The 21,873-nt window shown below is 39.2% G+C and overlaps 1 protein-coding gene across 13 annotated transcripts in view; it reads left to right on the top strand.

The window, feature by feature from the left end:
- GPHN (gephyrin) overlaps nt 1-21,873 on the top strand; it is a 276,493-nt gene that overhangs the window by 74,544 nt on the left and 180,076 nt on the right. For 10 of the 13 annotated variants that reach the window (XM_063289771.1, XM_063289780.1, XM_063289767.1 and 7 more), the window contains one exon: nt 6,032-6,089. The exons of the other annotated variants lie outside the window; for them this stretch is intronic. In XM_063289771.1, the coding sequence (XP_063145841.1) occupies nt 6,032-6,089 (58 nt within the window). Of the gene's footprint in view, nt 1-6,031; nt 6,090-21,873 lie in introns of those variants that run through there. 13 annotated transcript variants of the gene reach the window in all.

The raw sequence follows: 21,873 nt of genomic DNA on the forward strand, positions 1-21,873 counted from the left end.
ATGAGTCACATAGAAATCCACATAGAAAAACCAGTGAGAAGAAAAGGAGACAAAAAGAAAATGGGTTCGTTTAACTGAGACAATTTTTTAAATGCCTAAAAAGAAAAACATGAAAAGCACATGCATGCACACAAAACACAAAAGAAAAGAAAAGAAAATGTGAAGGGAAAACTAAATCAGAAACTACAGAACCCCCAAACTAGTACTATAGGGACTTCTGGAAGAGAAATCTGAAAATGCAGTACAAAAATCCCCCTCCCTAGGCAAGGTAATACATCTGTCTCCCTGCCTCCTGCCTTCTCTCTCTCACTTTAAAAAAAAAAAAGGTAGGTTGACATTAAAAAGTTGCTGTTCCTGCTACTTTGCTTCAAATTACCCCAAACCAATAAACTTCTGCAGCCTCTGGATCGAAAAACTTCACATTAGAATTCAGGGATTGTTGTTGTTTATTCGTTTAGTCGCTTCCGACTCTTCGTGACTTCATGGACCAGCCCACGCCAGAGCTTCCTGTCGGTCGTCAACACCCCCAGCTCCCCTGTCATGAGCACCGTTGAGCTGAATGCATCAGCACAACGGCACACATAACAATACCACGGAAACAAGAGCAAGGGATTAAAAGATAAGCAAAGCGACGCACAACAACAGACACAGACCCCGAGGAGAAGGGAACGACCCCAGCCGGAAAATCCAGTCAAAAGAACACAAAGGGGGAAGAAAGAGTGACAAAGACAGGGCGGATCATGAGGCACGCCTGGAGCTGTCAGCAGGAACGCAAAGGATATCGCCCAGCTGAAAGCAATCACCGGCCGGAGGAAGAAGACGATTACGAGAGAAGCCCGGGGCACCAGCAGGGGCCCCGCGACCCCTCACCTACCGGCAACGAGGCATACAGGACTTGGGGGGATGACACAACCCAAGGTGGGGGGGGGGTGCTGACCGGCGCGGGCTATTTAAACCCCGTACCGGCGCGCTCCCTTCACTCTCAGCTTTTTCTAGCTATGCACTATGCTGAAATAAACCAGAACCTGATCTTCCCTAAATTAGTGTCTGTGTTTTACTCAGTAGTAGGCAGCGCATGACATCCCCCAGGGATGAGTCCGTCACCTCTAGAATATGAATTCAGGGATAAATGCTGAAAAAAAAGGAAAAAAGTTAAATCCCTGTCTATTTCACTGCCAAATAATATTTACTGAAACAATTACTCAATAGCCTTTATTTCTGAATCAGTGGCAGAGGTAAAGCTTGAAAAATTATTACCTTTTCATTCCATTCCAAAGATCCCACTTGCTAAGATAAACAGAGAATGTTGTAGAACTTCAAAATCTCAACACATAGGACTGGTTGTCTATACTGTATGGAAAAGGAAACCCACATGTTAAGTCGTTTCTGGTTATATCTCACCAGCAGTAAAAATACCTTGCATGTAAATTTCTTCATAAAGACTGCTATAGACTGATCTTACTGAGAGTTGTAAGAAATCTTTAAAAACCTTAAATTATTTCTGTGAAGCAGATGTGAAGATCTGTGAAGCAGATCCTGTAGATAAGTCACTGTATCTTTTTTAAATTTTATATTTATTAAGAATTTTCATATAAGACAAATCAAAAGAAAAAAAACAAAAAAGTGCAAGAAAAGAAAAAGAAAACTAAAACTAAGAAATATACAAATGATTTCCAACCTTCTTTTCAACAGATAATTACAATCTTATTGTCCCTCTTCCCTCTTAAATATTTTACAGATCCTCTCACCCCCTCATTTAGTCCACATCTTTCTTAATCTTCAAATCCATAAATCATCAATTCATTTTTTTTCTTCGTTCAGCAAAAAGTCCATATATAGTTTCCAGTCTTTCAAGAATGTTTTTGTTGTTTGTTTGCCATTTCTTCAAATTCTGATATTTTCACAATCCATTCTTCCACTGTGGAAATGTTATTATTCTTCCATTGTTTAGCATACAGTAAACTTGCTGCAATTACCATATAGAATATCAATATACTACAGGATTGATCACTTTTCTGTACATTGGAGTAAGGTTCATTAAATACAATCATGCCTTAACTTTATGTTTAACGATTATGTGCATAACAAATAGCACCTGGATATCTGGAGTTAGGGGAAGTTGTCATCAATCCCTTGCCATGGACAAATCACTCCTTGTTGGTTCTGGAGTTCTCTGGGATGCACCTCTCTGCAGGGAGGCAGGACCTATTCAAACAGTCTGCCCCAGGCATCTGATGGACCCTATTGGGTTCCAGAGGGAGCTTGAGGTTATTCCTGGGATCCTGATACACAGTTCAACTGAGGCTTTGGTTGCCACTTGAAATGAGAGGGTGATTTTGGCCTTGGACTGGATTGTGCCTGTGTGGACTCGCTGTGCACGTGGATCTCAGAGGGTCCCCTGATTTTCAGAGGAACTTTGGGTAATGAAATGGCATAAGAGGTGCCTAGAATGCTCCCAGAGGAAGACTAAGGGTTTAATCTGACCGAGCATGGGTAAGAACCTTTCTTAAGTATTCCCTTTTGTCAGGCTCAAAATAGGGGTAGTGCATCCATCCTGGCCCTCCTTGACCTCTGGCCTTTGATACCATCGATCATGGTATCCTTCTGGCCCAGCTCAAGGGATTAGGAATGGGAAGCATGGTGTTACAGTGGTTTTCCTGTCTCCAGGGCCGGTTTCAGTTGTTGAGGGGAGATCCAAATGGAGTCCTCTGTTTTGTGGGGTGCCTCAGGCTCTCCTGTTTCCCTGCTTCTATTTAACATCTACAGTGCATATAGCCATTGAAGGAGGTCATCTGTTGACATGGAATGCAGTATCATCAATATACTGTTGATATCCAGCTGCTGTTGATACCCAGCTGTACATCTCTGCCTTTAGCCAACCAAGCAATGCTGTGAAGGTCTTTTCCCAGTGCCTGGAGGCTGGGGGTGTCTGGATGGGGGACAACAAGCTTCAGTGCAATCCTGGCAAGACTGAGAAGCTGTAAGTTTTAAGACATCCTTGCTCTGGATATTTTTCATCTTTAACCCTGCCCAGGGGTGCACTTCCCCAGTCAGAGGTGGTACGTAATTTGGGAGTCTTCTTGGACTCATGGCTCCTCCTCAAAGAGCAGGTGGCAGCTGTGGCTAGGGGAGCCTTTGCACAGCTTTGTCTTAAACACTAGTTGTGCCCATTCCTGGGAAGGGAGGCGTTAGTCACCTCCCATTTGGATTAGCTCTCCAAGAGGCTGCCCTTGAAGTGCATTTGGAAGCTGCAGCTGGTACAGAACACAGCAGTGTGGGAAGTTTTGGGCATCTCTCGATATGCTCACATTACACCTCTGCTCTGAGAGCTGCATTGGCTCCCAGTAGTCTTCCAGATCCAACTGAAGATTCTGATTATCACCTAAAAAGCCCTACATGGCATAGGATCAGACTATTTGCAGGACTGTCTGTCACCCATTGTTTCTGCCCATCCCAGCAGGTCTAGCAGCAAGGGCATGCTCCAAGTCCCCTCCATCAAACAGTGCCATCTTTTTGGACCCTGGAGTCATGCTTCCCCTGTGGAACTGCACCCCCCTAGAAATGCACAAGGCCCTGAAGACCTGGCCATTTCCCCAGGCATCTCGGCCAGGCAGTTAGGTCAGCTCTGTTGGTAATGTGGTTTTACTGTTAATGGGTCTCATGGGCTTATAATTGTTATGGTGGTTTTAATCTTTCTACACCACCCAGAGTCACTCCTGTGAGTTGGGCAGCTCTATAAATGAAATAAATAAATCTGCCAATGCACTGTATATAGCCATCTAACCTGCAAAGCTCCTTGAGTTGAATTCTTGGTAGAGAGTTTGAACCTCACAGAATAACATCTGGCTACCTATGTCTGACAGTTCCAAAATGGATGAAACTGGTCATGTAGTGCCTGCCTCCTGGTGATCTGTGTAACTATCTACAAACCCAGTATGTGTTAATGCTAAAATATTTAGTATTACGTCCATAATATCATGCACAATTAATTAGTAAAATGTGAAAAAAAGTGAACTCTCAGGTACAGCTTTTGAGAGCCAGTGAGATGTAGCAGCTATGGTGCTGGGCTAGAAACAGGGAAACCATGAACTTTGGTCCTCCCTAGAGCATAAAAACCAGCTGGGTGGTTTGGGGCCAGTCACTCTCTCTGTCCAACTCAAATCACCTCCCTTGTTGTGGGGAAATAAAAGGCAGATGCATTCGATGCGTATGCTGCTTTGAGTTGACCAAAACCAAAAGGAGATAAAAATCTAATAAAAAATCACTTAAGCTTGCAGGAGACAAACACCTGAAGCTAAAAAAGAGTAATTTACCAAGAAACTGATTATAAAGCAGAGATGAAGAACAATCCCCATAGCACAATACTTGAACACTTTTCTTACCATGGAAGGACAGAATCTCATTTTGCAAAAGGCATTTTTATTCCTTCCCCTCAATCAGTCACTTTTTCTTTTCATTTCTTTCCCCTGCATACCCCACTGACAGAACTACCCCTGGTCTTTCTAGGATCTTCCCTCCCCTCAACCATCACTATCAATGGCATATCCTTGTTCAGCAGATTCCAAAGCCCTCTAAACTATACCTTTACTGTATTGTATTTGTCATATATATTGAATAGGTGGGTGGGTGTACCTTGCGCTATGTATTTAGGTGAAGATATGAAGTAATGTACAAAACTTGGAGTATGTATAACCGATTCAAAACAAGTCATAAAGCACAAGGATTTGATTTGGAAGATTTCAACTTATTCAGCATGTGGAAAATTACAAGAATGAGACCTCTAAGAAGACTTAACAAGGATTGATTCAGAGAACACAAAGCGGTTCTCAAAACTAGAGATGGTTTCCATATGAACGGGATGAAGCAATAACACTCCAGGTGCAAAGTGCTTGGAGGTATGGGGAGTGTGCCAAGGTGAGACTGGCCAAGCCTTGCTAGAAGTTATAAACAACGGGTTAATAGTGCTTTGGAGGTGTTGCATAATATTCTGAAAAGCAAACCTAGCGTGGTAAGCTAGACACTGACTTGAAAGTATGTATAACAGTGCATGTGTATGTGATATAAATAAAAATGTTAGTTCATAAGTGAACAGTAAAAGTGGTTAACCTGCATTTATTTCTAAGTGTATTGAGTTTGTAGATAAATAAAAACGAAAGTAGCACTAGAGCTATTATAACAACTCTCTTCACAATTTTTAATGTGACATTCTAGACAGATTGTGCAACTGCTTCAGTATGCTGGTTGCTGACTATAATTTTTAAACTGTCCTGAGTAATTCAAAAGTCTCATGTTTCTGTGTGGCTGAGGCATAGGAGAAATTTTAGGGAAGTTATCCTTTGAATCTTCAGGGTTCATGGAAAAGTTTTAGATTTTGGCCAGGTGCAGAAGGGGTACAGTGAGCCATTGCCAATGGCGGGCAAACATGAATGAGTCTTCTATGGGTTAAATATGCGGCACCTCTTAATAGGAGGCATGGCATTCAGGACACAGGATTTGAATCCATAGGAATAACTGTGTTGCAATGTTTTGTCACACAAATACTACATACAGTAATATTAATTGGTTACAGTTCAGCCTTCATTTTTTGATACTGTTAGAGTGGAATGGCAAACAATACACTGTATTTTCGCACATAAGACTTAAATAATACTTGAGCTGCTTCTTCTATTTGTTAACATCTGCTGCTTGCACATGCCGAAAAGAAAATGGTAAAGAAACATTTGTAATATGCAAATAAGCAATTCAGCAAATATATATTCAACATTTCAAACCTAATTGTAGTAAGAGCCTCATTAAACCTTACTGTGAAAAACAGCCATTACATCTGGTAACATAGAAGCCCCACTTATTTTATTCAAGAGGTTGTGGGCTGTTGCTGCTATGCATAATACATTATTCCTTGGCCAGCCAAGTATACTTTCATTCTAAAAGCTAATTACAGTGGTAGGTTTTTGCTGTTAACATTTTTATTTCTTCATATGTTTACTGATGTGTTACTGGTTTTGAGAATATTTTCTTCTCCAAATTTCAGATTAGGTGGGACTGTATCTGCATACAAGATAGTGCCAGATGAAATAGAAGAAATCAAGGTATAGTGTTAATTATGCTACTGCTCAATTCGTTAATATATTCTTAAATTTTAGTATATAATTATGAAAATAATATCTTAATTCTTAATTCATACTGTATCTAATAAATGTTTTAGTATTTGAATGTATTTTACTTCCACACAAAGAACTTTTTAATGAAATTACAGTGATCCTTGCATTAGTGAAATTAAGTACCTCTTTCAACAATTACTATAATATCAGGAGAAATCAGCTGAAATTAATGAAAGTAATATAAAAGTTTCCATCTTCAATTCATTTGCTGAAGTCACTTTTTGTAAGAATTTTTTTAATTTTTTCTATATTTCTGAAAAATTAGATTTAAATTTCAGTTAATCAATTGGACCATGATTTGGTATATTTACCAATATATGGTATATATTTATATTGTTACGTAGATTCTGATTTTTGCTTAATTAAATCCTCAATAGCACAAGTGGAAGCTTAAAAATGAAGTTTGACTGATACAGTTTGGATTCACATGTATTTATTTTATATGAATTTATGTATACCATCATCATCATAAAGTTCACACTATTACACATCAATCAAGGAAGGTATATATTTGTTACAAAAATAATCTAAATATAGAATTTTATAGCATACATGCTGCTTAAGTGATCCATAAAAATGCTTTAGAAAACTTTGTTCTAAGAAATTTTCTAATACACATTTGTGAAATGAGAGGACCATTCTTATTAATTAAATTATTCTTGCCTATTTACATTTAAAGTGTGCACAAGATCCTGCTACCTCCATTAAAAGGACCACATATGAAATTAGTGGATGGGTATATGGAAGAGTGTTTTTCCAAAGGTGGGGCCACACCTATGGAATCATTTCCTCTGGGAAACGTGTCTTAGCTAACCTGTTGCTCTTTCTTCAGGGCTAACCTAAGCCACTTCCCTGCTCCCAAACATTTTTGTAATTGGTTTTTTATTTTAAGTGTCTTCATTTCACTAATAAGCTTATATTTTTAATCATATTTTTTCATATGGGTTTTATTAATGGTTGTTAATATGTTATTGTTATTACTAATATATGTTAAATAATTTTGTAAACCACTCAGAGAATTTCATCAGGTAGAAAAAAATAACAGTAGCAACAATAACACAGGAACAATTTTTCATGGTACAAGAAGTTGCAGAAAGAATGTGTATGTATAAAACACTTCAGTTTTGTTGTTTATTCGTTTAGTCGCTTCCGACTCTTCGTGACTTCATGGACCAGCCCACGCCAGAGCTTCCTGTCGGTCGTCAACACCCCCAGCTCCCCCAGGGACGAGTCCGTCACCTCTAGAATATCATCCATCCACCTTGCCCTTGGTCAGCCCCTCTTCCTTTTGCCCTCCACTCTCCCTAGCATCAGCATCTTCTCCAGGGTGTCCTGTCTTCTCATTATGTGGCCAAAGTATTTCAGTTTTGCCTTGAATATCATTCCCTCAAGTGAGCAGTCTGGCTTTATTTCCTGGAGTATGGACTGGTTTGATCTTCTTGCAGTCCAAGGGACTCTCAGAATTTTCCTCCAACACCACAGTTCCAAAGCATCTATCTTCCTTCTCTCAGCCTTCCTTATGGTCCAGCTCTCACAGCCATATGTTACTACGGGGAACACCATTGCTTTAACTATGCGGGCCTTTGTTGTCAGTGTGATGTCTCTGCTCTTGACTATTTTATTGAGATTTGTCATTGCTCTTCTCCCAAGGATTAAGCGTCTTCTGATTTCCTGACTGCAGTCAGCATCTGCAGTAATCTTCATACCTGAAAATACAAAGTCTTTCACTGCTACATTTTCTCCCTCTATTTGCCAGTTATCAATCAAGCTGGTTGCCATAATCTTGGTTTTTTTGAGGTTTAGTTGCAAGCCAGCTTTTGCACTTTCTTCTTTCACCTTCATCATAAGGCTCCTCAGTTCCTCTTCACTTTCACCCATCAAAGTGGTATCATCTGCATATCTGAGATTGTTAATGTTTCTTCCGGCGATTTTAACCCCAGCCTTGGATTCCTCAAGCCCAGCTTGTCGCATGATGTGTTCTGCATACAAGTTGAATAGGTAGGGTGAGAGTAAACAGCCCTGCCGTACTCCTTTCCCAATCTTAAACCAGTCCGTTGCTCCGTGGTCTGTTCTTACTGTTGCTACTTGGTCGTTATACAGATTCTTCAGGAGGCATACAAGATGACTTGGTATCCCCATACCACTAAGAACTTGCCACAATTTGTTATGGTCCACACAGTCAAAGGCTTTAGAATAGTCAATAAAACAGAAATAGATGTTTTTCTGAACCTCCCTGGCTTTTTCCATGATCCAGCGGATATTGGCAATTTGGTCCCTAGTTCCTCTGCCTTTTCTAAACCCAGCTTGTACATCTGGCAATTCTTGCTCCATGAACTGCTGAAGTCTACCTTGCAGGATCTTGAGCATTACCTTACTGGCATGTGAAATGAGTGCCACTGTTCAATAGTTTGAACATTCTTTAGTGTTTCCCTTTTTTGGTATGGGGATATAAGTTGATTTTTTCCAGTCTGATGGCCATTCTTGTGTTTTCCAAATTTGCTGGCATATAGCATGCATTACCTTGACAGCATCATCTTGCAAGATTTTGAACAGTTCAGCTGGGATGCCGTCGTCTCCTGCTGCCTTGTTATTAGCAATGCTTCTTAAGGCCCACTCAACCTCACTCTTCAGGATGTCTGGCTCTAGCTCACTGACCACATGGTCAAAGCTATCCCCGATATTGTTATCCTTCCTATACAGGTCTTCTGTATATTCTTGCCACCTTTTCTTGATCTCTTCTTTTTCTGTTAGGTCCTTGCCATCTTTGTTTTTGATCATACCCATTTTTGCCTGGAATTTACCTCCAAAGTTTCTGATTTTCTGGAAGAGGTCTCTTGTCCTTCCTATTCTATTGTCTTCTTCCACTTCCACGCATTGCTTGTTTAAAAGTAATTCCTTATCTCTTCTGGCTAACCTCTGGAATTTTGCATTTAATTGGGCATATCTCCCCCTATCACTGTTGCCTTTTGCTTTCCTTCTTTCTTGGGCTACTTCTAGTGTCTCAGCAGACAGCCATTTTGCCTCCTTGGTTTTCTCTTTCTTTGGGATGTATTTTGTTGCCGCCTCCTGAACAATGCTGCGAACTTCTGTCCATCGTTCTTCCGGGACTCTATCTACTAAGTCCAGTCCCTTAAATCTATTCTTCACCTCCACTGCATATTCCTTAGGAATATTAGTGAGCTCATATCTAGCTGATCTGTGGGTCTTCCCTAATCTCTTTAGTCTGATCCTAAATTTTGCAAGAAGAAGTTCGTGAGCAGAACTACAGTCAGCTCCAGGTCTTGTTTTTACCGACTGTACAGATGTCCGCCACCTTTGGCTGCAAAGGATGTAGTCAATCTGATTTCGTTGTTGTCCATCTGGTGAAGTCCATGTATAAAGCCGTCTCTTAGGTTGTTGGAAGAGAGTGTTTGTTATGCAGAGTGAATTGTCTTGGCAAAATTCTATCAGCCTATGTCCTGCTTCATTTTGTTCTCCCAGGCCATGCTTACCTGTAATTCCAGGTGTCATTTGACTGCCCACCTTAGCATTCCAGTCTCCTGTGATGAAAATAACATCTCTTTTAGGCGTGTTGTCCAGTAGGTGCTGCAGATCCTCATAGAACTGCTCTACTTCAGCTTCTTCAGCATCTGTGGTTGGGGCGTATATTTGGATCACTGTGATGTTAGATGGCTTGCCCTGAATTCGAATTGAGATCATTCTGTCGTTTTTTGGATCGTATCCAAGCACTGCTTTAGCCACTTTACGATTAATTATGAAGGCTACTCCATTTCTTCTGTGGTCCTCTTGTCCACAGTAGTAGATCATTTGATGTGAAGTGGCCCATTCCAGTCCATTTCAGTTCACTGGCGCCCAAAATATCTATCTTTAATCTTGACATCTCACCAATAACCACATCCAATTTGCCCTGGCTCATAGATCTTACATTCCAGGTTCCAATGGTGTGTTGATCCTTAGAACATCGGATTCGCCGTTCACCACCAGCACCATCGGCCGCTAGCCGTCCTTTCGGCTTTGAGCTAGCTGTGTCATCGCGTCTGGGGCTAGTTGAACTCATCCTCTGTTCCTTCCCAGTAGCATTTTGACCATCTTCCGACCTGGGGGTCCCATCTTCCGATGGTATACCGACATATCTCTGGTTGTACTGATCCATTGAGTTTTCACGGCAAGAATACTGGGGTGGGTTGCCATTACCTTCCCCAGGGATCGCATTTAGTCTAACCTCTCTGTCATGACCTTCCCGTCTTGGGTGGCTCTTCACGGTTTAGCTCATGGCATCATTGAGGTGCTCAAGCTCCAGCACCACGACAAGGTAACGATCCTTTGCTGAAGAAAACACTTCAGTGAAAACGTTAAAATTTACACAGAGACTCCTGGGTCCCAGCCAGTGAAAATATTATGACTTTTTTTTCCAGTTTAAACTATAGAAACAAAGTTTTGTTGAAAGATCTTTTTTATTATTTCATGAACAAATGTTTTATTGACAATTGCATATTATTTAACTCCCTAAAAATTTCAAGACTATGTGCTTTGAGAGGCAATCTCAAAAGACAAGAACAATTTTTTCTCTCAAAATTATTCAGCTGTAAGAAAACTTTTTTTTTACATCCAGTAGATCATTAAAAAAACTACACATACAAATATATTGAAATCTAAGGATTGCTTAATTTATCCTTTCCTAGACAATTGGTTTTAATTCCCATTAGACAGATTCAGAATTAGTTTGGTAACTGCAAGTTTTTTGAACAGTTACAGTTCAAGGTGCTGGTTATCACCTAAAGCGCCCTTTATGACATAGGGCCATGGTATTCGAGGGACCATCTATTTCTCATGGTTTCTGCCTGATAAGATTGGGCAGAGTTGGTGCACTCCAGGTCCCCTTGATTAAATAATGCCATCTGCTGGGGCCTTGAGGCATGCTTTTTCTGTCATGGTGCCTGCTCTCTGAAAGGATATCCCCCCCCCCCCAAGATACCTATGTAGCTATCACCCTGATGATGTTCCAGAAGTCCTTAAAAATCTGGCTATTCTCCTAAACCTTAAGGTAGAGTGCTTGTTGCACCCTGATTGGTTGTTTGAGATGCGGTTTGCGTGGACACACAGTTCCTTTCTATTGTTTTTTTTTTCAATAAACAAACAAGAAGTTGTCCAAAGTCATTCTAGAGTCAGGTGGCCCCCAGAACAAATTGTTAAGTACAGTGCTAAAACAAAATGTTTTTCATTACGTTGGAGCATGCTTTTTGATAGTTGAATGTAAACAAGCCTGTATGTTTCTCCTGAGAATTATCGATTCAAGTAGTAGCCTGTCATCTCTATGAGGTGGACCAGATCAGGAAACTGATTCCACAGGAACACTAGACCTATACTTTATTGAAATAGAATCTTACAAATCTGATTGTGCTTTACTTCCTCTCCCTGTTATATCACGGTGAGTCAGGGAGGATCCAGCTTCAGTCTCTTTCTTAATACTCTCACCCTTCCCAGGGTTTAAGGAATGTTTTGGTCCTTTTTGTTAAATAACAGGTTCTGAATATTTGCTTCAGGGACATCTCCATGGCTCTCTACATAGCCATTTAGAAATTCAACTCCCACACACTGCTGTTCTCCCAGAGCGGACATACTTTTGATCAGTATGAAGTTTCCAAACATAATGGGGAAATGCAAGCAGCATGAAACTTTTGCAAGAAACTATTGAAAATATAGATTCAAATATAGAATGAGAAGTTTATAATGGGAAAAGCGCTTAGAAGCATGAATTGCTCATGTAATTCTCAGTAGTCAATTCCTCAGGAATTATGGATTAACAATTGCAAACCTCCTTATGTAGCGTGGTTTGCTGAAGGCTGATTATGGATCCAGAATGGACCTTTCTAGAGTTCTGCAAGCAACTGGAGTAGTGCTATTTGTAAACTACCCTCTGTAATTTGCAAAAGGGTTAAATGTGTAGCCAGCTGCAGTACAGTACTACTCCTGGCCTGTTGCAAAACACAATTTACATCACTGTGTTGAATCATTAGAGATAAATTAATTTATCCATAGTAGTGCCTTGCTTTGGAGGACACACTTAACTGTTTTCCAAATCACAGAGTATAATTTGCAATAGTACAATTTCTTCAGATTCATAAATATCTAAATTGGAACCAGTACTTTTTAATTTGCTTATAAATTATCCGACATTAGGGGCGAGCAAGAATTAATTAGGTTTTCTAATGACATCAAATTATTGTAGTGGTATATTTGAAATGGACTATGAAGAGTACTATAAAGGCATCTTTCCAAACTGGGTAAATAGGATTTAAGCCAGTAAGCATAATTGCCAAGTATAGTTTAGGTAAAGGTAAAGGTTTCCCTTGACGTAAAGTCCAGTCGAGTCCGACTCTAGGGGGCGGTGCTCATCTCCGTTTCTAAGCCTTGGAGCCGGCGTTGTCCATAGGACACTTCCGGGTCATGTGGCCAGCATGACAACACGGAACGCCGTTACCTTCCCGCCGAAGCGGTACCTATTGATCTACTCACATTTGCATGTTTTCGAACTGCTAGGTGAGCAGGAGCTGGGATTAACAACGGGAGCTCACCCTGCCGCGCGGTTTTGAACCGCCGACCTTCCGATCGACAGCTCAGCGGTTTAACCCGCAGCGCCACCGCGTCCCTAAGTATAGTTTACATTAGGTTATATATATTTGAGCAAAAAGTCTGAATTTTCACATACACATAATGGAGTCTAAACAGAAGTGATGGGCTAGGAAAGGAAGTTATGAAAATGGTTCATATATTTTTATTCTGCTTCACAGTCAATAAAATGACTACTGTCATCCCAGTATCATACTAGGAATCACAAGAAAGGGATTGAAAATAAAGCTGCTGATATAGCAGTGCTCTTATATGAATCTGTGGTACGCTAATAACACTGTAGTTCCAGTACTGAGAAACGATATTTTGGAGCTGGACAATATGTCAAAATAAGTGGAAATTCTATGTTGTTTGTTAATCGTGCATGTTATAAAGCTGAGTTTTTCAAACATGGTTCCATGGAACTCTAGGTTTCCACAAAGACTTGAAGGGTTCCATGGGAACAAGGGCGGGGGGGGGGACCTCTCCATGAGGGACTAAGGAAAAAAAGCAGCAACCTCAAATGCACTAAGCCATCTGCTCTCACCCTGAGATTTTTACTCTTCTCTTATTTGCTGTACATCATCAGCATTTGCAAGCACTTCGTGCAGGAGGTGACTGGCTGCCTTGCCACATACATACACACAAAACACAACTCCTTGTCTGCTCCCAAACTCTGTCATTCTAACTCTCAGGAGCAATTGTGGTGAGTCCCTTCCTCCACTTTACTTTCTTTTTTTTAATTGAAGCTTTATTAATTTTTTTTTGAAGTGTGATTAAAATCCAAAATATAGAATATAGAACAGATAGAATACAAGACTAAACAGAAACAAGGAAAACTAAAACGGTGCAGAAATAGATAGAAAACATAAAAGGCAAGTGACTTCTGACCTTCTTCAACACAGATTTAAAAGCATATAAAAAGTTAATCTCTTACTATTAATAAAATGTTTAGTAACATTATTTCTCTAAAATCAAACCATTTAATCATCAAAACCCAAAATCAGAACTTCATTTTTTTCAGATACAGGCAAATAGTCCAAAAGCGGTTTCCAAGTAGAAACAAATCCAGTCACGGTATTTTCTCTTACAAATGCTGTCAATTTAGCCATTTGCACCAATTCCATTAGTTTAACCATCCATCCTTCCATTGAGGGAATTTGTGTATCCTATCTTTGAGCATATAAAAGTCTTGCTGCTGTTATCATGTATAAGAACAGAGTCCCATGCTGCTTCTCAAACTGTTGGTCCATCAAACCCAAGAGAAACAGCTCCGGTTTGATTTGTATATCCACTTTGAGAATCTTTTGAATAATAATACAATTTCTTAGCTTTTCCATAAGTCTACCATAAATGATAAAAAGTTCCTTCACCCTGTAAACATTTCGAACAAACATTTGATACCCCATTGTACATTTTTAACAACTTATCAGATGTTAAATACCATCAGTACATCGTTTTGTAAAAATTCTTTCAAGTTACAATTCAAAGTAAATTTCAAACCTTTGTTCCACATACTTTCCCATTGTTCAAGCATAATATTATATGCAAAATTCCTAGCCTATTTAATCAGACAATCTTTAACATATTCATCTTCTAAATTCAATTGCAACAATATTTTATACATTTTCTTAATAAGATGTTCATCATTTGTACAAAGTTCCATTTCAAATTATGTTTTTTCATTGACAAAATTATATACCTTATTGTCCAAATTAAATCATTCTGACAGTTGTGCAAAAGGAAACCAGTAGCAAGTACGACCTTCCAGTTCTAATTGTTCCCTTGTTTTAAGTTTAGGTATACTTACCTCAAAATTTAACATATTTTCATATTTCAACCACCTCCACTTCACCCTCCATGCTGCAAACAGTATTTGTGCTTGTGAATGTCCATGTCCCCAAGAGGTCTGCTTAGTAAGGTGTCATCCTATGTACACCTACTTAGGAATAAGCCTCATTGACTATGTGTGGGAATTAATAAAGAAACTGCAGTGCACATGTGTTTCAAATCTCTTTGGCCTGGGATTTTCTCTGGAATAAACATACATGAGAATCGTATTTTCAAAGGCAAGTAGGCAGGAGGAAGTTGGATGCTTAAGTGGCTTCAGCCAAGCATTCACAATGGAAAAATTAAAGCTGTCAACACCCATCCTAGATATGTACCCTTCAGTACATGCATATTAGTTTTATTTAGTTTTTTTTAATGAGGCCTGTAAATATTTATGTGATATGAACATTTTTCCAGATACCGATAACTGGTTACAAACTGGTACAATTGCAGAGAGTACAGAAAAAGCAGAACAAAATCAAAGGCTGCTGGTATTATTGCTGCTGCTTATAGGAGAAATTAAAATTAAATTTGGCTGATTTTGCATTAGAAACAACATTTCCTCATTTAGAACTTATTAATTGCTGAGTAGAGTTTTTAAAAGACTATACTGAAATTGCTAATTGAGCATTGAAATATCCCATTTTCAATACATAACTTTGTAAGAGAACCTTCTCTTTATGTGCGGCAACAAATAACAAGTGTGGAAATAGGCTAAATAATAGAAGATGATCTCCACTTACAAGTAACATCAATTGCTCCAAATATTGAACTTTTATCCAAAGAAGAGCAATCCCATCCCAGTTACTGAACATCGATTTGTTTGGTTAAAACATTAACATCCCAAATAATTGTGAAATTAAAGTTTTATTTTTTGTACTGTGTGTGTGTGCGCACCTTTGATTCAGTCTTGACTCCTCGTGACTGCCTGGACAACTCCATGCAGTTTTCTTGGCAAGATTTTCGGAAGTGGTTTGCCATTGCCTTCTTCCTAGGGCTAAGAAAGAGAACTCACGGTCCCCTGGTTTCTAATGCAGTGCCTTTAACCACAACACCAAACAGGCTCTCTTTTTGTATATTGGAAATGTTAAATTTGCATTTACAATAAACAGTTCACTTTTCATGTTACTGTCAGCTTTCTATCATTAGTGCTTTGCCTGTTGATCAGGAATCAGGAATTTTCCAAGTTTCAGAACCCCTGCCACAGAAAATGAAAGAGATATTTTCTCCTTATCTTACAATATTAGAACTTAGAATCTATTAAAAGTAAACATGAGAAAATTCAGGACTCAAAATTATTTATATTATGTTTAGAAAAACTGGAAATTGGTGATGTGGAGATAACTGCCAATTTCTGTGGTTTTAAATTGAGCCTAGACAAATTCTGCAAGATACAGCAATAATGGCTTCTAGTTGTGATGGCAGAATACTAACCCTTAAATAAGGAAGCATGACTTAAGTACCAGTTGCTAAGGAACCACACTGGAAGAAAGCTATCATTCTCCTATCATGCATGTGAGCTCTGTGTGATACAGAATGCTGGACCAAATCAGCTTCTGACTTGAGCTCTTATGTGCCTAAAATGTGGGACTATCAACCAGAAGAAAGATGCAGTCATCTAGATTAATGAAAAGGGGACAAAAAGAGACTTAAATCATGTTAATTAATTAGAAAAATAATATTGGGGTTTAAAACACGACTAAAAAATAAAGCCAAAAATTGTAGGGGTTGGGAAGAAAAAGAGAGAGAAAGAGATGAAATAAAAACAGGAGAACCTACAATAATTTCCAGTGTTAATCTTGATTCATTAAATGCAAAAAAGAAAATACTTTCAGACTGGGCTTTGAATTTGTTTTCTTACATCCAAATGCCTCCATCCACTTTGAAAAGCATCTATTTTGAAACTTGTAATGTTCCAGTAGGATAATTTATGCTTAGTAAAAAAAAGTTTTAAAGGCATGGCTTCATCCTATAGAATTATATGGGAGAGACTTAATGAGATGCAAAAATTAGCAATTCAAATAATTTCTTCCAGATTTTTTTTGTTTTGTCATATGTATTGTTTGCAGATGGGAAGACTTTCCTGGATGATAGAACTTAATTGTAGTGGCTCACCAAACTGACCTATTGGAGTTTTTAAATATGTATAAGAATATGACTAGTATAATTTTATGTCCCCATAAACTTTTATATTTTTGCACATCCTTAATCCCTGAGCATGCTGGCATTACTTCTTGTTCTCAGTATTACTTCAGTTATGATTTTGTAAAAAAAAAGTGGTTCTGAGAGTTGAAGATGTTGTTTTATGGTATAGTAACTAATCATCCCAAATAATATTTTAAAATTTGATTTAATTTTACAGATTTGATGTCTAAGGGTAGACTTAAAAGTATCAGAGACCCTAATAGGCATATTTGGTACCTTAAAGACTCCCTGTCCCAAGCATATACTGCATCTGAATATCTTTTGCAAGGCTTGATTGCTACTCTACTCAGTGCTAGTCTGAGGCATATTTCTTGACTGCTGGTTCCTTTATTGTTGACAGTTGACCCGCAAAGAGAGAAACTATCCACCACTTCAGTATCTTCACTGTCAATTCTAAGGCCAGTTGCAGTATCCGTTGTCATTAGTTTGTGTTCTTTATGTTTACTCAAAGTCCCATTTTCTCACTGTGCTCCTTCACTTTCATTAGAGTTTGCAAATAATTTGCATTTTCAGCTATAAGGGTAATGTTCTTAACATAGCACAGATTGTTGATGTTTCTTCCTCCAATTTTAAAACCACACCCATCTTCTTCCAAACCAGTTTCCCTCAATATACACTATATTCCATGTGAAGGTTGAATAAATAAGTATGCAGCCTTCTCTTGTTCCTTTGCCAACCTGGAGCTAGTCTGTTTCACCATGTTCTGTCTGTACTGTGACTTCCTGAGCTGTGTATAGGTTTTGCATGAGGACAGTAATACCCATTAAACTGTCTCATTATTTATTTCTTGACAATTGGAGTTGGGGGTGATACAGCTTTTCAGCTTGAAAGGCAATTCTAAAACAGCAGTGTTAAATTTTGGGAACTTGCAGATTAAGCTTCAAGCTCTTATATTTATTTTTTTTAATCCGTCGAATCATGTCCAATTCTAAGAGACTGCCTGGACAAGTCCCTGCAGTTTTCTTGGCAAGGCTTTTCAGAAGTGGCTTGCCATTGCCTCCTTCCTAGGCCTGAGACAGAGTAACTGCTCCAAGGTCATCCAGCTGGCTTTGTGTGCAGGACTAGAACTCACAGTCTCCCAGTTTCTAGCCTGATGCCTTAACTACTACACCAAAGTGGCTCTGTATTGTTACTACTACTACTACTACTTCTACTACTACTACTGAGGTGAAATTGTTTTATTCCAAAATGTGTATGTCCTCAAGCTTTTCATATTACAATTAAATTAACTTGAGAGAAAATGTCATGGAATACAATAAAATTTAATTTAGAGTAAATTGGAATGCTATACCATCATCTTGTTTATTAAAATGAGAGATAGCTGTTATGAGAACCATTATTTTAAAATAAGCGGCTTGGAGTCCTTATAAAAGTTGCTCTTTTTATCTATTTCTTTCATAGTTACCAGAAAATATGTATTTAAGTTATGTGTTCTGTAGTCCTGAGGATTTTCATGAGTTACTCATTACAGAGGGAGATTTCTGTTCATATAAAGTAGTGGCTATCACTGATGAAAGAACCATTTACAGGTAGTCCTCAGGTTACGACGACTCATTCAGTGACTGTTCAAAGTTACAACAGCGCTGAATGAGGAGGATTTACAACCAGTCTGCGAAGCTGTGGCTGTCACAGCGTCCCAGTGGTCACATGATCACAATCCTGATACTTGATGCCTGCCTCACAATTACAACATTGCAGCAAGCCACAATCACTTGATTGCGATTTCCGATCTTCCCTGCTGGCTTCCCACAAGCAAAGTCAATGGGGAAACCAGCAGGAAGTCCCTCCCGCTCCCACCACTTTTTCACCTGCCTGTGCTCCATAGCACCTACCTGCAGTACCCCCTGCAGCACCCACACTCTGTAGCGCCTGCCCGTGGCGCTCCCCGTGGCACCCGAGCAACTGTCCATGCTCCGTAGCAACTGCCACAGCACCCTCCACCAGGACTGCCAGGATTGCCGTCACTAAGCAATGTGGTCATGTGATGTTGCACTTTACGACTTTGTCACTTAGCAGTGGAAATTCCTGTCCCAATTGCCTTTATAAGCTGAGGACTACCTATAGTCTCTCATTCAAACACAACAGCATCAGTTGAGGATACTTATTTTGGCTACCCACATAAAATAATAATTATAATAATTTCATATCAAAACTGTGGGTAATGTTTGATTAAAACCTTCTTTATGAATTGCCCTTTATCTTCTTCCATATATGCATGCTATTTACTTGTTACTTTACTTCTGGGCTTTTAATATGGACAAGTAGCCAAAGGGCCATGCTTGGTGCTTCCTCTGCAATAAGGTTTTAGGGTTGTGCAAAAGCATTTCAAATGATGCTTTGCAAAGTCTATTGGCATGAGTGAAGCACCTCTACTTGAAGTAATAAAGCAGTTGCATCTTCTGGAAGGCTTAGTGCAGTTGCTCTGAAAGCGTTTTGCAGTTGTCTCTGCAATCATGTACATGTACAGCTATTTTACTTCATTTGTGGCCCTGGTTACAGTGATCATATTGTCAGAAGTGAAAATGGGAAAGATATGCTTAATGCGCCACTTTCTATATTTTTTACTCTGTATTTATTTCGTTATTATTCCTGGGTAAAAACAGGAAAGGGCAAAAAGCAGGCAACATTTTATTTCCAAATCCTAACTGTTTATTTAAACTAATGCTACTTTTGTTGGTATTTGTAGTAGTGGTATTTAATCATTGTTATATTGTTATTGTTAGAATTATCAATATTATTCAAGGTTAATTATAATATTTGTGATTTTTTTTCCTATCATGGTATATTCAGTTTCAATCAGCCTCTTGATGTCTTCAAAACTGTTTTTTGTATCTCTGAAAACTGAGCTGTATTAGTCTATGTGTTGTAGTTCTCTGCGATTGCCCATGACAGAGACCTAAAATGAAGCTGACAGAAAGCAGCAGTAAGCCTTCCAAATCACTGGTAAATGTGGACTCTTTTAAATGCAATTATTGGGATGCCAGCCTGCATTCACAAGAATGACAGCCTACTTACCAGACTATTAATACACATTTCTTCACATTAACATTGGGGAAAGCATGACTTCTGTCACATAAAGTAAAGGCAGATGTCCCAATCCCTCCCCTTTGCTGAATTTAAGAGATTTGAACTTTTTAGGTCAAAGCAGATCTCTATGGATATGGAGCCAAAAGCTGCCGTATGTATCTGAACAGGGAAAACAGGTTGTTTTTCCATCTCCGCAACATCACTTTTAAACAGCTAGAATTATCCCAAGAAGCTGGGGAAGATCCAGGGAAAAGAGCCACAGGATGTTGCTTTGAGATTCAGGTTGTTCTGTATACAGAAGCAAGTGTTTTAGTCAGGAATCTGTATCAGAACTTCGATTTATTATGCTGTGTATACATGTGTTAGATTTATGCCCTGCTGTTTTTCCAGAAGCTCAAGGTAGTTTACGTAACACTTCTTCCTCTTTTTTTTTACAACAACCCTACCTGGTATATTGGGTTAAGAGGTAGTGACTGGTACTAAATTAACAAGTGAGAATCTGTGAGTGAATTTGGAACTTGGACAATCTATTCTGGAACCCCTCTCAGCCTTCTCTCCAAAGTCAGAGCTATGGGGGAGGACTGAAAGGAGCCTTCTCCTGCAGTTTTGGCTGAAGTGCTTCCATATTGTGTATCTAGGGTAAATACTGCAGAATTATCCACAGTTTGCATAAAGGTAACCTGCTTAGAGCCTCCTCAAGTCCACTAAGCAAAATCTTCTAAACTGAGTGGCTTTGGTGCACAATATGGGCAATTTTGAAGCCACCTGGAGTGTTTCACTTGGTATTTAGTTAAAAGATCGAGGTGAGCCTACTCCCACAGCACTGGCTCAAAGCAGTTCAAGGCCACCTGATTTGTTTTGTCAAAGGAATTGTGTTGCTTCTTCAGTAAAGTGAATCATGATAATTTCATGGTGAGAATTGCTTCACTGAAGTAATTACCAATAATCCGCATGGATTTGTCAATAACAGATCTTCTCAGGCTATACATATCTCATTTTTTAATCAGAAATGTCCTTAGTAAATTGTAATATAGCTTGATTTCAGCAAAGTATTTGACCCCATGGCATTCTGATTAACAAGCTAGTTATGGAGTGGATGGTGTGACAACAAAGTGGATACATGGATGTCTCAAAGTCTTACTCAAAAACTGTTCCTCAGTGGTTCCTCTTCCAACTGAATAGAGGTATTGAGTGGGATATTGTCGTGGGTTCTTTTTTTTTTTCTTTTTTCTTTTAAACACCAATAACCAGATTGACCCAGACTCAGAAGACACAAAGCACTGGAAACTTGGCAGTTGGTTTGGGTTTGTATCTCCCTTCAGTAGATGGGAGATACAAAAGGACAGACTTTTATTTTACAAAAGAAAAGCTTACAGAGTTCAGTCTGTCTTTTATCTTTTTTAGTTTCTGGTTTCTATTTCTGTTCTGTCAAACAGAACATTTTATCTTTTCTCCTTGTTTGTTCCTGCCTAGTCTTCTTGATTCTTCCTCTCTTCTTCTGAATCTTTACTTCATCTGAGGAAATGGCTTGAAGAACTTTCACCTCACACCGGTCTGAGGGAAGGAAATAAAAGCCTCTCTCTCCCCAGTTTCTCAGCTCCTGCCTCCTTTCTGGTTGCCTCTTCTCCTCAGGGCAGTTTATCTTTTAATTTGCTTCTTTATTTGACTCCTGGGCTTTGGTACTTCTTTATTCAGCCTCTTCCTCACAAGGCCTGTAGCAGCAGAGTTCCCAGGCAGTCATCTTTTTTGTCCTTCTTTTTGCCTTTTGTCCAACACTTCTCTTTGATTGGCAGGTGGGTTGTCCTGATGATCGGGACAGTCAAGGGGAGAGGGAAAAGAAGGAGCACGGATCCTTTTTGTCAGCACCTGATCATTAGAGCATTCACACAATCGCAGTCAGGAGGCTGGGATTCCTTTAACTGTTTTAATGAAGCATAATGAATGGTACAGAAGGCAAGCTGCGAATAAAGATTTCCCGCTCAAACCTAACTTAAAAACTACATTCCCTTAGTTAGTCCCCTTTCGCATGAAACCATGTCAC

This window comes from Candoia aspera, chromosome 1 (genome assembly GCF_035149785.1).
Source record: "Candoia aspera isolate rCanAsp1 chromosome 1, rCanAsp1.hap2, whole genome shotgun sequence".
NCBI classification, from domain to species: domain Eukaryota; kingdom Metazoa; phylum Chordata; class Lepidosauria; order Squamata; family Boidae; genus Candoia; species Candoia aspera.